This window comes from Saccostrea cucullata, unplaced genomic scaffold (assembly GCF_032062105.1).
Source record: "Saccostrea cucullata isolate Sc308-1 unplaced genomic scaffold, CSIRO_AGI_Scuc_v1 ctg14354, whole genome shotgun sequence".
NCBI classification, from domain to species: domain Eukaryota; kingdom Metazoa; phylum Mollusca; class Bivalvia; order Ostreida; family Ostreidae; genus Saccostrea; species Saccostrea cuccullata.
In genome coordinates, this window is record NW_026919813.1 from 1 (window position 1) to 15,000 (window position 15,000).

The 15,000-nt window shown below is 34.6% G+C and overlaps 1 protein-coding gene across 1 annotated transcript in view; it reads right to left on the minus strand.

The window, feature by feature from the left end:
• Positions 1 to 285: 285 nt before the first annotated feature.
• The window catches only part of LOC134238620 (uncharacterized), a gene marked incomplete at its 3' end in the record, with an annotated part of 16,158 nt that continues 1,443 nt past the window's right edge, over positions 286 to 15,000 (minus strand). Inside the window, exons 2-8 of the mRNA XM_062720748.1 lie at positions 14,622 to 14,801; positions 13,782 to 14,003; positions 13,656 to 13,698; positions 13,365 to 13,525; positions 13,142 to 13,201; positions 623 to 835; positions 286 to 514 (exon numbers count right to left, since the gene is read on the minus strand). Of these exons, the coding sequence (XP_062576732.1) occupies positions 286 to 514; positions 623 to 835; positions 13,142 to 13,201; positions 13,365 to 13,525; positions 13,656 to 13,698; positions 13,782 to 14,003; positions 14,622 to 14,801 (1,108 nt within the window). The remainder of the gene's footprint in view (positions 515 to 622; positions 836 to 13,141; positions 13,202 to 13,364; positions 13,526 to 13,655; positions 13,699 to 13,781; positions 14,004 to 14,621; positions 14,802 to 15,000) is intronic.

Sequence of the window (15,000 nt, forward strand, 5' to 3'; positions counted from 1 at the left end):
TAATCTACAAATAGAGGTACTAGTAGTGGCAAGGTACTTTATGTCATCTATAGAATTGTAATTTTTTGTTTATATATTTAACATAATTGCGAAAATCCTAATTTTATCTAAATAATAAATTAATTCTGTGCAGAAACTTTTTTAGGATCAAAGAGTTGTCTGCATGTAGCTGATGTGTTTACTGAAATACTCATAAATTAATTAAAATATCAATAAATGTTTCCTACATTTAATATAGAGTCAGATAAGATAAGTAATTCACAATTTTTCTTCAGCTTGACATACTTTGACAAATCAAGAGATTGTCTTTTTCTTCTCCTTCTGCCAGATACACATCCATATGGATTTATTTCAGTTGTTTTAACATCCATAATATTGTAGACTACAACTCCTGAAGATCCTGGTCCTCGAGCCAACAAAGTCATTCCAACACCATAATTAGCACCATTCTCTCTTTTCGTGTAGTTGACTTTAAATGCAACTGGATTTCCAATGCTTTCAGTGTATGTTATTCCTACAAATATTTTTTTCATTTTATTTCCTGATTAAGTTTTTTCTCTTTGATTCTCTTTAGATTTAATTATGAGCAAATAATTGCACTACTCTTTTTCACAGTTCTTACCATTAGAGAGGACTCCCAGTGATTTCTGCACTTTTTTGTTCTCTATCTGGAATATCAAATGGTTACAGTCCAGCCTCCCCATAAAATATATACTTCTATTGCCAAGATCAAATTCACTCTCAAAGCAGCATTCTAATCCACTGCAGTCTGGTAGATATTTGCAGTATTTCTGCATCTCTGCTGGAATATTTGCTATCTTTGATGTATCACATACTGCAAAATACAAGCATAATGCACATAATAAAGGATTATCTTAAATGAAAATAAAAGTGGAAATGCCTGAAGAAGACAAAATATTCTTCTTTTTTTGAATGTTACATTTTGTATTAATTAATTCCCATTCTTTTCATTTTTATATCAACAGAATATAAGTCTACAATAACTAGACATTCTTTGGCACCCTCACATGAAGTTTAAATGTCTTAGAACAATATAGCTATAGTTTATATCCTCTGACCACGAGATTTATATCTTTCAAGTGAAATATGGACATCCATTTTCATTAGAAAATTATGGATTAACTAGCCTGATATGAATTTTACATTTTTTTTTGCCAGTGACCTTGATCTTCCCTCAATGACCTTTGTCGAGATTATGATACACTTTCAGATCATACAATTTTTAATACCATGCAAGCATGAGTTTCAAATGAATATTAAGTTTGCAAAATTATAGTCCAGAATGGATTTCAGAGAGATTGACGACTGACAGATGGATAAACATGAAAATATGTTTGATGGTGAAATTGTTATGGTGAGCTCAGTTTTGTTTTTTGAAATAATAATAAATTCTAAACATCTCCAGATTTTTCTGATAAAATCAGAAATACCTGAGCTGTTTTAGTGACAAAAATATGACCTCACATACAAATAAGTCCTGTTGACTGAGGATGCAAATGATAATTTTGGTATGGAAATCGCATTAAATGGTTGTTTTTATTTTCTTTTTCAATTGCATGTAAATTGCTGCTATGTTTAAAACACCATGTTGCTATGCATTGTAAAGAATAATTGGTAGTTTGGAATTTTTTTTCACTTGGACTCAAAAATTTCTTTGAACATTAAGCCCATTTCAACTTGAATTTCCTTCATTTGATCTATGGAGTTTGCTATGTAAACAGCACTTTGCACCAAATTGCTCCACTTGCTATAATTCATATATACCCCTAAACTTGTTTTGTGCAAAGTGGAGGGAAAAAGAAAAAAAATTCAAACTCAAACTACATATTTCTTTACAGTACTTAACTTCCACCAATCCCAAGAAATTTAAACACAAAGCTCTGACAAAATTATTATTTCAAGTTATAAGCAAGCACATCTATTTTAGTTGTGAGCCAGCAATGTGTCCAATTATTAAGGTCTTCCGTTTCCAACGGAAGACCTTCTACTGATTCTGAAGATTAAGATTATTAACGTCTTCCGTTTCCAACGGAAGACCTTCTACTGATTCTGTTGGTAAAGATTATTAAGGTCTTCCGTCTTCAGCAGAAGACCTTCTTGTTTTTCTTAGGTTTCTTTTCCACTATTTATAAGGTCTTCCGTCTTCAGCGGAAGACATTCTTGTTATTCTTAGGTTTCTTTTCCACTATTTTTAAGGTCTTCCGTCTTCAGCGGAAGACCTTCTTGTTATGTTCCCCAAACGAAGTTGGGGAACATATTGTTTTTACTCTGTTTCTTATTATTATTATTTTTCTTCTTCCTGGGAAAATTTTGTCCACGAGTGATCTTGTAAACTACACATCCGACTAAGGTAAAATGTTTTTAGGGTCAGTAGACATGTTATGTAGATTTGCCGAACAAAGGTCATTTTGCGCGCACGTGCTTGCAAGAGCATGCACGTGCAACACGTGAAATGACCGATTTAATTGATTTTCACGTAACTTTTTACATTTTTGATGAAATGCTTTGAAACTCATAATATAAGGATATATTAGCAGCATAGACAATATTCCATGGTCAAAATAGCAAGATCTCACGCGCATGCACGTGCGCTTTGCTCTGATTGGCTGAAACTAAAGTCTCAATATCTTTCTTGTTTTTTGAGGAAATCCTTTGAAATTTTGAACATAGCCATGCATTAGGATATCCTACAACATGATATATAGCAATTATCATGAAAACACGTGCATGCACGTGCGCTGCAATCTGATTGGCTAAAACTTTAAATAGCTATAACTCCCTTGGTTTTCAACCAAACAGGATGGGATTTGGAACATAGATATATATAATGGACTACTACAAGAAGGTATGGTCACCATGCATATGCATACACGTGCGTATACGTGCGCTGCAATCTGATTGGCTGAAACTTAAAACAGCTATAACTCCCTTGGTTTTCAACCAAACAGGATGGAATTTGGAACATAGATATATATAATGGACTTCTACAAGAAGGTATGGTCACCATGCACATGCATACATGTGCTTGTACGTGCGCTGCAATCTGATTGGGTGAAACTTTAAACAGCTATAACTCCCTTGGTTTTCAACCAAACGGGGTGGGATTTAGAACATATATAGATGTAATGAACTTCTACAAGAAGGTATGGTCACCATGCTCATGTAGGCACGTGCGTGCACGTGAAATGGGTAAAATCAAAAATACACTTGAATGAGCGTTTTTTTAATATACTTTTAAATACTTTAATATTTAGCATATTAAAATATATAGATTGTGTAGACAATATGATATGGTCATTACGCACATGCATTCACATGCGCAAGTGTGCAATGAAAAAATTTGAATGAACATGGTACACTTCTGGGTAAACGTTGTTAAAGTCTCCAATGCACAGAGTTTCTCTTATTTAATTACGCTTACAGGGAATATGACTATAAAAGGGAGTTGGGGAGCGTTTGGGGAACATCTGTAACGGTCCCCGTTACAATTAGCACTAGTTATTCTTAGGTTTCTTTTCCACTATTTTTATTATTATTGTTTTTTTCTTACCGATTTTGTGCACGCGAGTTCTCGGAAACGGCTCGATCGATTTTCATGAAACTTTCAGGACTGTTAGAACGTCAAACAAACTTGATATAAAATTTTTTGTTTTGATGACGTCACTTCCGGTTTAGAGATTTTCGCGATTTAGTGATTTTCAAGGGGTCAGTTTGTCCGCGAGTTTTCTCAAAAACGGCTTTGGATAGAAACTTGAGTTTTTCAGCAAAGATAGAGCAATATATGTAGATGTGACACACATATTTCATTTTCGCCGGAAGTGCTGCACGCCGACGCTCGCTATGGTCCGAAAAAGGGCATATCAAGAATTTTAAAATTTCTAACACTTTTTCATTGATATCTTTTCATCTACAAATATTTTGTTAAGACATATAGAACAAAAGATGTAGAAAATGTGATGATCTTTCAAAGGATATCAACGATAAGGGGCTGCCCCCTATAATAAAGGGCCTAGAGGGGCCGAAATTTTTTACTTAATATCTCAAAAAATATTGAGAATTTGTAATACGTCAAAGAAGCAAAGTTGTTCAAAATGTCAAGGTTTATCTACTGGAGTCGTCAAAATACGTACGGCGTCGTCACTTCCGGCCAAACCGGAAGTAGTCGGAAAACGCGTAATTTTGCCGTTCTTGACAAGTTTTTGGATAACATATGTCTGTTAGAGAATAAAAATTAATTTTTCGTCCGTCGGTGTCACTTCCGGTCAAACCGGAAGTAGCCAAAAATAGGTTATTTTGAAGGTTTTTGATGCAGAATTGAAATTATAAAGTCACTGGAGATGACTTAGCTCATTGCTTTCTTTTTTAATGTCACTTCCGGCACTTCCGGTAAAAAGCAGACGGAAGACCTACTCGTTGCTTTGCAACGAGCTTTGCTCTAGTTAAGGTCTTCCGTCTTCAGCGGAAGACCTTCTTGTTATTCTTAGGTTTCTTTTTCACTTTTATTAAGGTCTTCCGTCTTCAGCGGAAGACCTTATTGTTATTCTTAGGTTTCTTTTCCACTTTTATTATTCTTTTTTTCTTACCGATTTTGTGCACGCGACTTCTCAAAAACGGCTTGATGGATTTCCATGAAACTTTCAGGACTTATGTTACATTACTTGAACCTTATGCATTTTTTTCCGATTTGATGACGTCACTTCCGGTTTGGAGATATTGCCGATTTTATGATTTTTGAAAGGTCAGTTTGTCCGCAGACTTTCTCAATAATGGCTCAAGATAGAAACTTGAAACTTTCAGGTAAGATAGACCAAAGTCTATAGATATGTACAACAAATTTCATTTTTATCGGAAGTGCCGCACGTCGGCGCTTGCTATGGCCCAAAAATAGTCCTATCACATTTTTCAAAATTTTTATCACCTTTTCTGCTCTAACTTTTTACCTAGAAATATTTTGTGAAAACACATAGAACAAAAGAAGTGTAGAATTTCAAGATCTTTCAAATGATATCGCGAAAAAAAGGGCTGGCCCCTAAAATAAGGGACCTAGAGGGGCCGAAGGTTTTTCCTTTATATCTCAAAAAGTATTGAGAACTTGTAATACGTCAAAGAAGCAAAGTTGTTCAAACTGTCAAGCTTAACCTATTGGAGTCGTCAAAATACGTCCGGCGTCGTCACTTCCGGCCAAACAGGAAGTAGTGGAAAATCATGTTTTTTTGCCGTTCTTAACAAGTTTTTGGGTTATATATGTCTCTGAGACCATGAAAAGTAATTTTTCCGTCCGTCGTCGTATCTTCCGGTCAAACCGGAAGTCGCAAAAAATGGCTCATATTGAAGTTTTTGATGCAAAATTGAAATTATAAAGTCACTGGAGACTACTTAGCTCAATGCTTTCCTTTGTTCCGTCACTTCCGGCATTTCCGGTAAAAACCGGACGGAAGACCTACTCGTTGCTTTGCAACGAGCTTTGCTCTAGTTATTATTATTGTTTTTTTTTCTTACCGATTTTATGCACGCGATTTCTCGAAAACGGCTCGATGGATTCCCATGAAACTTTCAGGACTTATGTAACATCACTTGAACCTTATGCGTTTTTTTCTGTTTTGATGACGTCACTTCCGGTCCGGAGTTATCAGCACTTTAATGATTTTTTAAGGGTCAGTTTGTCCGCACGATTTCTCCTCAACAACTTTAGATAGACACGTGATACTTTCAGGTCTAGTAGACCTATGTCTGTAGATTTGTGGAATGTATTTTATTTTTACCGGAAGTGCTGCACGTCGGCGCTTGGTATGGCCCGAAAATAGGCCTATCGCGAATTTCAAAATTTTTAGCACTTTTTCTACGATATCTTTTTACCTGTAAATATTTTGTTAAAACATATAGAACAAAAGAAGTGTAGAATTTTAAGTTCTTCCAAATGATATCTCGGAAAAAGGGCTGGCCCCTAAAATTAGGGGTCTACAGGGGCCGAAAGTTTTTCCTTTCTATCTCAAAAAGTATTGAGAATTTGTAATAAGTCCATGAAGCAAAGTTGTTCAAAATGTCAAGCTTAATCTAATGGAGTCGTCAAAATACGTCCGTCGACGTCATTTCCGGCCAAACCGGAAGTAGTCGAAAAACGCGTATTTTTACCGTTCTTGAAAAGTTTTTGGGTACCATCTGTCACTGGGAGCATAAAAATTAAGTTTATGTCCGTCGTCAACACTTCCGGTCACACGGGAAGTAGCATAAACTTAAGGTCAAACAGGACGGAAGACCTACTCGTTGCTTTGCAACGAGCTTTGCTCTAGTTATTATTATTATTGTTTTTTTTTCTTACCAATTTTGTGCACGCGAGTTCTCGGAAACGGCTGGTTCGATTTTCATGAAACTTTCAGGACTGATAGAACATCAAACAAAGCTGATATATAATTTTTTGTTTTGATGACGTCACTTCCGGTTTGGAGATTTCCGCGATTTAGTGATTTCCAGAGGGTCAGTTTGTCCGCGAGTTTTCTCAGAAACGGCTTAGGATAGAAACTTGAGTTTTTCAGCAATGATAGAGCAATATATGTAGATGTGACATACGTATTTCATTTTCACCGGACGTGCTGCACGTCGGCGCGCGCTATGGCCAGAAAATAGACCTATCGCGAATTTCAAAATTTTTAACACTTTTTCTACGATATCTTTTTACCAGGAAATATTTTGTTAAAATATATAGAACAAAAGAAGTGTAGAATTTCAAGATCTTTCAAATGGTATCTCTAGAAAAGGGCTGGCCCCTAAAATAAGGGGCCTAGAGGGGCCAGAAGTTTTTCCTTTATATCTCAAAAAGTATTAAGAATTTGTAATACGTCAAAGAAGCAAAGTTGTTCAAAATGTCAAGCTAAATCTATTAGAGTCGTCAAAATACGTCCGTTGACGTCACTTCCGGCCAAACCGGAAGTAGTCGGAAAACGCGTATTTTTGCCGTTCTTGACAAGTATTTGGGTAACATATGTCTCTGGGAGCATAAAAATTAATTTTCTGTCCATCGTCATCACTTCCGGTCAAACCTGAAGTAGCAAAAACTGGCTTATTTTTACATTAATTAACATATGTTAAGAGTATTTAAACCATTTTTGGGCGTTATTACTCATTTTTAAAAAAAAAAATGACAGTTACTTCCGATCAAACAGGACGGAAGACCTACTCGGAAGCTTTGCTCTAGTTATTATTATTTTTTTTTTCCTTACCGATTTTGTACGCGCAATTTCTCGAGAACGGCTCGATCGAATTTCATGAAACTTTCAGGTCTGATAGAACATCAAAAAATCTAGATATATATTTTTTTATTTTGATGATGTCACTTCTGGTTCGGAGTTTTCTGCAATTTAGTGATTTTTAGAGGGTCACATTGTCCGTCAGTTTTCTCAAAAAGCACTTAACACAGAAGCTTGAAATTTTCAGTGATGCTAGAGCAACTTTCGGAGAGGTGCACTAAGTATATCACAACTACCGGAAGTACGAAGCGCTGACGCTCCCTATGGCCCAAAAATAGTCCTATCAAGAATTTCAAAATTTTAAGCACCTTTTCACCGATAACTTTTTACCTAGAAATATTTTGTTAAAGCATGTAGAACAAAAAAGGTGTAGAATTTCAAGATCTTTCAAATAACATCTCGAAAAAGGGCTGGCCCCTTAAATCAGGATCCTGGAGGGGTCGAAAGTTTTTCCTTTATATCTCAAAAAGTATTGAGAATTTACGATAGGTCTAAGAAGCAAAGTTGTTCAAAATGACAAGCTTAATCTACTGAAGTCGTCAAAATACGTCCGGCGACGTCACTTCTGGTCAAACCGGAAGTAGTCGGAAAACGCTTGTTTTTGCTGTTTTTAACAAGTTTTTTGGTAACAGATGTCTCTGGGAGCAATAAAATTAATTTTCCGTCCGTCGTCGTCACTTCCAGTCAAACCGGAAGTTACAGAAAGTGGCTTATTTTTGCAATAATTAACATGAATTTAGAGGAATCAAACCATTTTTGGTCGTTATTTCTCATTTTTGTTAAAAATGAAAGCCACTTCCGGTCAAACATGACGGAAGACCTACTCGTTGCTTTGCAACGAGCTTTGCTCTAGTTATTCTTTTTTTTCTTTTGCTTCCTAGACCGCAACTTTGAGGCCTCATATCTCGCTCATTTCTCAACGGATTTCGCTCATATTTTCAGACGTTATAGACGTTAATAAACTCTACCTGAATGTTGTCTAAAATTTCAAAAAGCCACTTCCGGTTTTGAGTTATTTCCCTTTAAAGGAAAATTTATAGGCTTTCGTTTCAAGACAAAGGCTCAGAGACAGCTAAAGCTGGAGCAGAAATTCTACTGATTTTAGATAACAGAAGGATTGAAGTTGTGCACATCGGTTTTTGTTTTTCGATTTCTCTATTCAAAATGGCGCTATATAGGGGTCAAAAATTAGAACGCTTAAAAGAACAAAAAATTACTCATATTTTTCTTTTTATCTTCTAAACTAAAAATATTTTGTTAAAATATATAGAACATAATTTGTGCAGAATTAGAAGATCTTTCAAATGATATGTTGAAAAAAGGGCTGACCCCTAAATTAAGGGACCTAGAGGGGCCAAAAGTTTTTTCCAGATATCTCAAAAAGTATTGAGAATTTGTTTTACATCAAAGAAGCAAAGTTGTTCAAAATATCAAGCTTTATCTAATGGGGTCGTCAAAATACGTCTGGCGACGTCATTTCCGGTCGAACCGGAAGTAGTCAGAAAATGCATATTTTTGCCGTTTTTGACAGGTTTTTGGGTAACATGTGTCACTAGAAGCTTATATATTAATTTTCTGTCCGTCGTCGTCACTTCCGGTCAAACCGGAAGTACCAAAGAATGGCTTAATTTTGCAATTCTTAACATAGATTTGGAGGATTAACCCATTTTTGGACTTCATTACTCTTTTGTTTAAAATGAAAGTTACTTCCGGTCAAACAGGACGGAAGACCTACTTGTTGCTTTGCAACGAGCTCGGCTCTAGTTCTTATTATTCTTTTTTTTCTTTTCTTCCTAGACGCCAACTTTGAGGCCTCATATCTCACTCATTTCTCAATGGATTTTGCTCAAATTTTCAGACATTATAGATGGTAATAAACTCTATCAGAATGCTATCGATAATTTCAAAAAGTCACTTCCGGTTTTGAGTTATTTCCCTTTAAACGAAAATATATAGGCTTTCATTTCCAGACAAAGGCTCAGAGACCACTGGAGCTGGAGCAGAAATTTTACTGGTTTTAGATAACAGAAGGATTGAAGTTGTGCACATCGGTTTTTGTTTTTCGATTTCTCTATTCAAAATGGCGCTATATAGGGGTCAAAAAATAGAACGCCTAAAAGAACGAAAATTTACACGTTTTCCTTTTTATCTTGAAAACTAAAAATATTTTGTTAAGATATATAGAAGAAAAGTTGTGCATAATTGCAAGGGCTTTCATATCATACTATTCAAAAGGGGCTGGCCCCTAGGATTAGGGATTTAGGGAGCTTGAAAGGTTTTTGCTTTATAACTCAAAAACGGTAAATATTTCGATCTAGATTATACGAACAAAATTGTTCTTTGACACCTTTTTAATCTGATGAAAATGTTTTGTGTTCGATTATACCGGGGGTATTGCATAATACGTAGCTGAAAGCAGGCCAGGTAAACAGGTAGCGTTTTTCATTCAGAAAGGAAATCAGACCTCTTCATGTGTATAATTTACACAAACTTCCTATCAGTAATAAACCCTATGGAATTTAATGTTAATTTTCTTCTAAATAGGGCTTTATACATGCTTTACGGTTCACTATTAAATTATTTATAACGATTAGTCTTTCTTTTTTATTTATTATTAATTAGTTTTATAGTGAACACGTCTTCATAAATGGAATATATTTAATCTACCTTTCTACATTGATTATTATAACAATTATAAGTTATTTTAACTTTATGCATCGAATAATTCATGATCATTAGTTGTATACATTTGGCGATCTCCAAGATTGCCTAGATGTTTGTAACAGTTATGTAATCCAACACCCGAATCCCAATCGAGGTCACTAGTGTACCATCCACAGTGACCTGTCATAAACAATGCAAGTGTCTGTGATCGTGTTTAAAATCCATTGTGTACAAAGACCTATCAATTTATAGAAAATCATGTTTTTAATTTATCGAATCAATAAGAATACTTCACTGATCTTTTATTTAATCGTAATTCGAAACACTGGTGCATAAATCATTTTGAATTGTGATCGCTTTCTTTGGCCTGTTCACGCAAAATTATTTCTCTATTCCGTGTTAATGTATTTTATTTAAATTGTAATTGAAAAGGGGCTTCGGAAAATAATTATAATTAGTGATGGAAGTCTTGTGATACGTAATGTTCTACTAGTATTATGTACCGAAACGTTTTATTTTTACCACCACTCTTTTGTTTCTCCATTATTTTTTTTTTATATTAATAAACATTGCACGTTTAAAAAATACTTTAAAATATACTATTATTCACGTATTTGTAATGAACAGTTTACATCCAGCTTTGTCGCTTTGTGTCTAAAATTTTGTAGCCCAGTCCTCATTTACAAGCACGTGTCCACAGACAGCAGCGGGTATGTCGATTTGAAAATCCGTTGTGTACTCCGATAGTTACAAATAGAAAATTGGGTTTGAAATCATCATGATCATGTCGACTCCTTTCATATCATTCAATTTCACTCTATTTCAGCTTGTTTTAATTTTATCAATCGTAATCGCTTGTGCATTTATTCATTTTATGTTTTATGCCTTTTGATAGCCAAAAAAAAAAAACACGAGCTAGGTTTACACCATTTTTTCCTGTATTTATCGAAGTGGTAATTGTTTTATGAATCTTAAACTACATGTACGCATGCATGATAATTGTAAGTGGAGTTAACGTTTCTAATTCACAGGGGAAAACCAACATGAAATTAAGCACTTTTGAGTTTGCAGTTATTTGCTACTAAACTTAAAATGATATTGTACAGAATGGTATACTATTTCGTCCAATAAACAGAATATTTTACATGCCTGTACATGTACAATGTCAGTACGAATTTAATTGATGCAAAGCATCAAATTGGCTGCAAAGCAAAAAAATTCTTTCAGATGCAAGGAAAGCACATCAAGATATTCAAAGCTGAAAAAGTTTTTCAATTCTATTTCAGGCTATTTTCAAAGGAAAATAAAAAATAATTTTACCGCATTTGCCCATAAATAGAGTTATCGATGTTAAAAAGAAAATCAAGTTCATTGATGTATAAGATGAATTTATTGTCATCAAAATGAAGGTAAAGGCCTGCCCGAGCCTGATACCCTGGATCTTGATTACGTGATAATGCTCATGGTTTCTGCAGAGCAGGCTATGCTGCAAACCGCAGTGCAAAGTTAAAAAAAAATCTTCTTGATCTTTGTGTCATTTGTAGATGTAGAGCAAATTCAAAACAATTTTTACTAGAAGTTGAAAAACTTCTCATTTTTTTATTCACCATCCACTTTAACCACATCATCATTATCCGGAAAATCAAGAGATTTCTTTTCAAATCTTACACACTCTGAGTAACTGATGTAAACTCTTTTTATATGACCATAAATTATCGATGATCATGAGATATTAATGGCAATGCAAATTGAAATATATTTCAACATTTAATATTAAATTTAATCCAGTTTTTAAAATATTTTACACGTGATTTTTACTTGTTATAATTTACGAACTATTTTATTGAAGTAATAAAAAAAGTCTCATTTCCCCATGTGCACTCTCTAACACAATCACATAAAGATTGTCCGCTACCACAGCCGATAATAATTACATGTTTTATATGCATGAACTTTTACATAGAAGAGCGGCTAAACATATACATCCAGAGCTTTCAGAATACAATTTTACAAAATTAGAAAATTCGTTATTGCTATTTATCATAAAATATAAATTAAATTCTTTCCTTAATTATTGAATTCCTATGTATTTAACTAGGAACTTAAATTATCGATCCGCTCTGATATTTGGTTGTGTAATGATTACAATGTATATAAACGTCCATCTTGTCAGTCATTGTTGCTTGACGACGTCTTGTTTTCCTTCTAAGCAGAGAATGTCAGTCGGTTGATTTGTTTTTGTACATGCATATATACATGTAGTTTAGGGGTTGAATTCCGAGACTGAAAATTACGACCTATTTTTATGTAAACCAATAATCATACATGACATGTTATGCCCTGCCATGAATATGACCAAGGCATTTGGTGTTTGTCGGACGTCTTCCATCCTTCCTACTTTCTGTCCTTACGTCTCTCCTTCTGTCACACTTGCCTTTAGCTCAGTTCAAAGCTCAGTTTCAAACAAACTATCCAAGATATTTTTATCAATCTTTATATACTGATAGAAATTAATTAGAGTTATGCAATTGACTTAACATTTTTTTTAACTGACTTTAATACATGTATATACCTCACTTTTCTTAAATTAGTGTTTAGCTCAGTTTTAAACATACCATTCAAAATGGTGTTATCAAACTTCACATGTTGATGCATACTGATGAGAGCTATTTAATGGCATCACCATTTTTGAACTTGGCCTTTCTTTTGACCTTGACCTAACTCTTTTTATCTCAATTTTAGCTCTAACGAGAGTTAGTTATTGCTTAACACAAGGTCATTTGGAAAGATCAAGGTCACACATACTAGTATTCCTTTACAGTCTTTTTCTAGCGAAACATTGTAAGTTGCTTCTCTTACAAGGTTTTTTACTTGTATATCTTTAGTATGTGGCTTTTGACCTCGACTCAAGGTTACGTCTTCTAGTCCGTAGCTCCAACGGAAGACCTATTCGTTGCTTTGCAACGAGCTCGGCTCTAGTTTAACTTCTTTTTTTTCTTCTTCAGTGACTTACAACATACCAAAACTACTTTGCTAAAGGATGTGGCACTCCATTTTTTTAGGCATAAGCAATGGTTATTTGGCAGAGGACTATAATCTATATTTAAATATTTCAAATAAAATTTACATGTATATTTAATCTAATATAATATCTTTTATTTATGTACATGTATAAAGCTTGATCTTATCATTCTGTATTCCCTCAACTTTACCTATTGAAGCAAAATTAAAATTTCCACACTGTGTTGGCCTCCAAAAGTCAAAACTGACACCTACAAGACAAAAGTCATTCTGCTTAGTGATACTTTTTTTTTTTAACAACAAATTGATTTTTTTCTTGTGAGCTTTCCTTAAAAGATGCATAATAATCTATTATTTTAAAAACTAAAAAATGTTTACAGACCAAATTAAATATCACCCAAAACTAAAACCAACCTTCAAATGCTGCCTCACCGCTGCTAACATTACATTGGACATAGCTAGTTGGCAGGTCATGGAAGGTCAGTACATCAGTACAGCTGCTTTGTTCAAAGCACAATGAGATATTCCCATCAACTTTGATTTTCTTCTCAGTAACCACATTTGTGACATGAAAGCTGTCAAATAAGTTTAAAGAAGTAAAATTTCACATCTAAAGTCCTGCTGCATAGAAAAACTGTAAAATAGTTATGTAACAGATGCATAATTAAGATTCAGTTTCACTTTAGTCAGTGAAGCTAAGCTTACCCATATCTTATAGCTCCATGAATTCCAATTTTCTCTATTGTGCCTACAAGTTAATATCAACGTTTTTTTAATCATTTTAAATGAAAATTAACTGTCAGCAGTATATGTTGTATAATTAACACTTACCCCATGCATATGTGAACAAGTTAAGGCTGATTTTAAGGTTATCAATTGAGGCCTCCATCTGGTAACTGCATGTATTAAGTACAAGTTCAACTTCAGCATGTCTTTGAACAGGAGCAATGTAGACACAGCAAGACACCCTATCACATGTAGAGGGAACATGGCACAAAACTTGATTCTTGTTTGTAAGGATTGGTAAGGTGTAGTTGGGATACTGCTCACATTCTGTTTCCAAAAATCAACAAAGCAAATATAAAAGGCAACATTGTAATACTTGATATCGTGTTTACTTAACTTAGCGGAACTCTTTCGCAAAGGAGATAGGAATCGTCTGTTGGGTGGGGGCAATGTGCTATTCAATACAATGCAAGATCTATCATTGTAGCATTTATAAGGACAGATAAGTAAAAAATCCTGGTGGAATACCTCGCTAAACAATCGCTGAACCAGCCTAATATATTTTTGAGAGGAGCCAATTCTAAATTGTCATATTTTTAACGATATTTTTAATTAAGCAGACTCTTCTCGTTAAATTTTCATTGAAAATCGTCACATTTTTAAGCAGATGAAATATTCTAAACTTTCCTTATTTGACGATCTACTATTTGAAGTTCAATATCTGGCAAAACATAGTGATTTCGGCATTAAATTGTTCGAATCATTCCATTGTCACTACTGTAAACAATGACATTTGCCCCCAGAAATGTAGACTTTTCTCGACTTCCCCGCCAAAGAGCGGTAGTAAGTTAGATAACTGCGAGTTACTCATTGGTAGTCGCGATATTACGTATTTACACTTTTTTTTTGTTAAATACATCAATTTAATACATTTTAAGTTTCTACCATTATTCCATCCATTTCCTGCTGCTGCTCCATACACTGTGTCAGATAGAGAGCACCTGTCTGTAGAATCCAGGAAGTGGTCCAGTCCTAGTTCTGTCAGGAGATCACTGGCCTGGGGTACAGTCATGTCATCTACACTGGGTATAGCATGGGAGGCCAGCCAAGCACTGAGGGAAAAGCCTGTAAACAAAGAACAAAGTTTTTTTAATGATACTACACACAATCCATACTGATAATTTGTACCCTCCCCCCCCCCCTTTTATAAACATTAAATCAACCTATTCATCTCCAACTCCAAGCAAAACTTCTTTTAAACAAGAGGCCCATGGGCCACATCGCTCACCTGAGCACTGTGGCTAGGAAAAAGCAGGATTGGTTT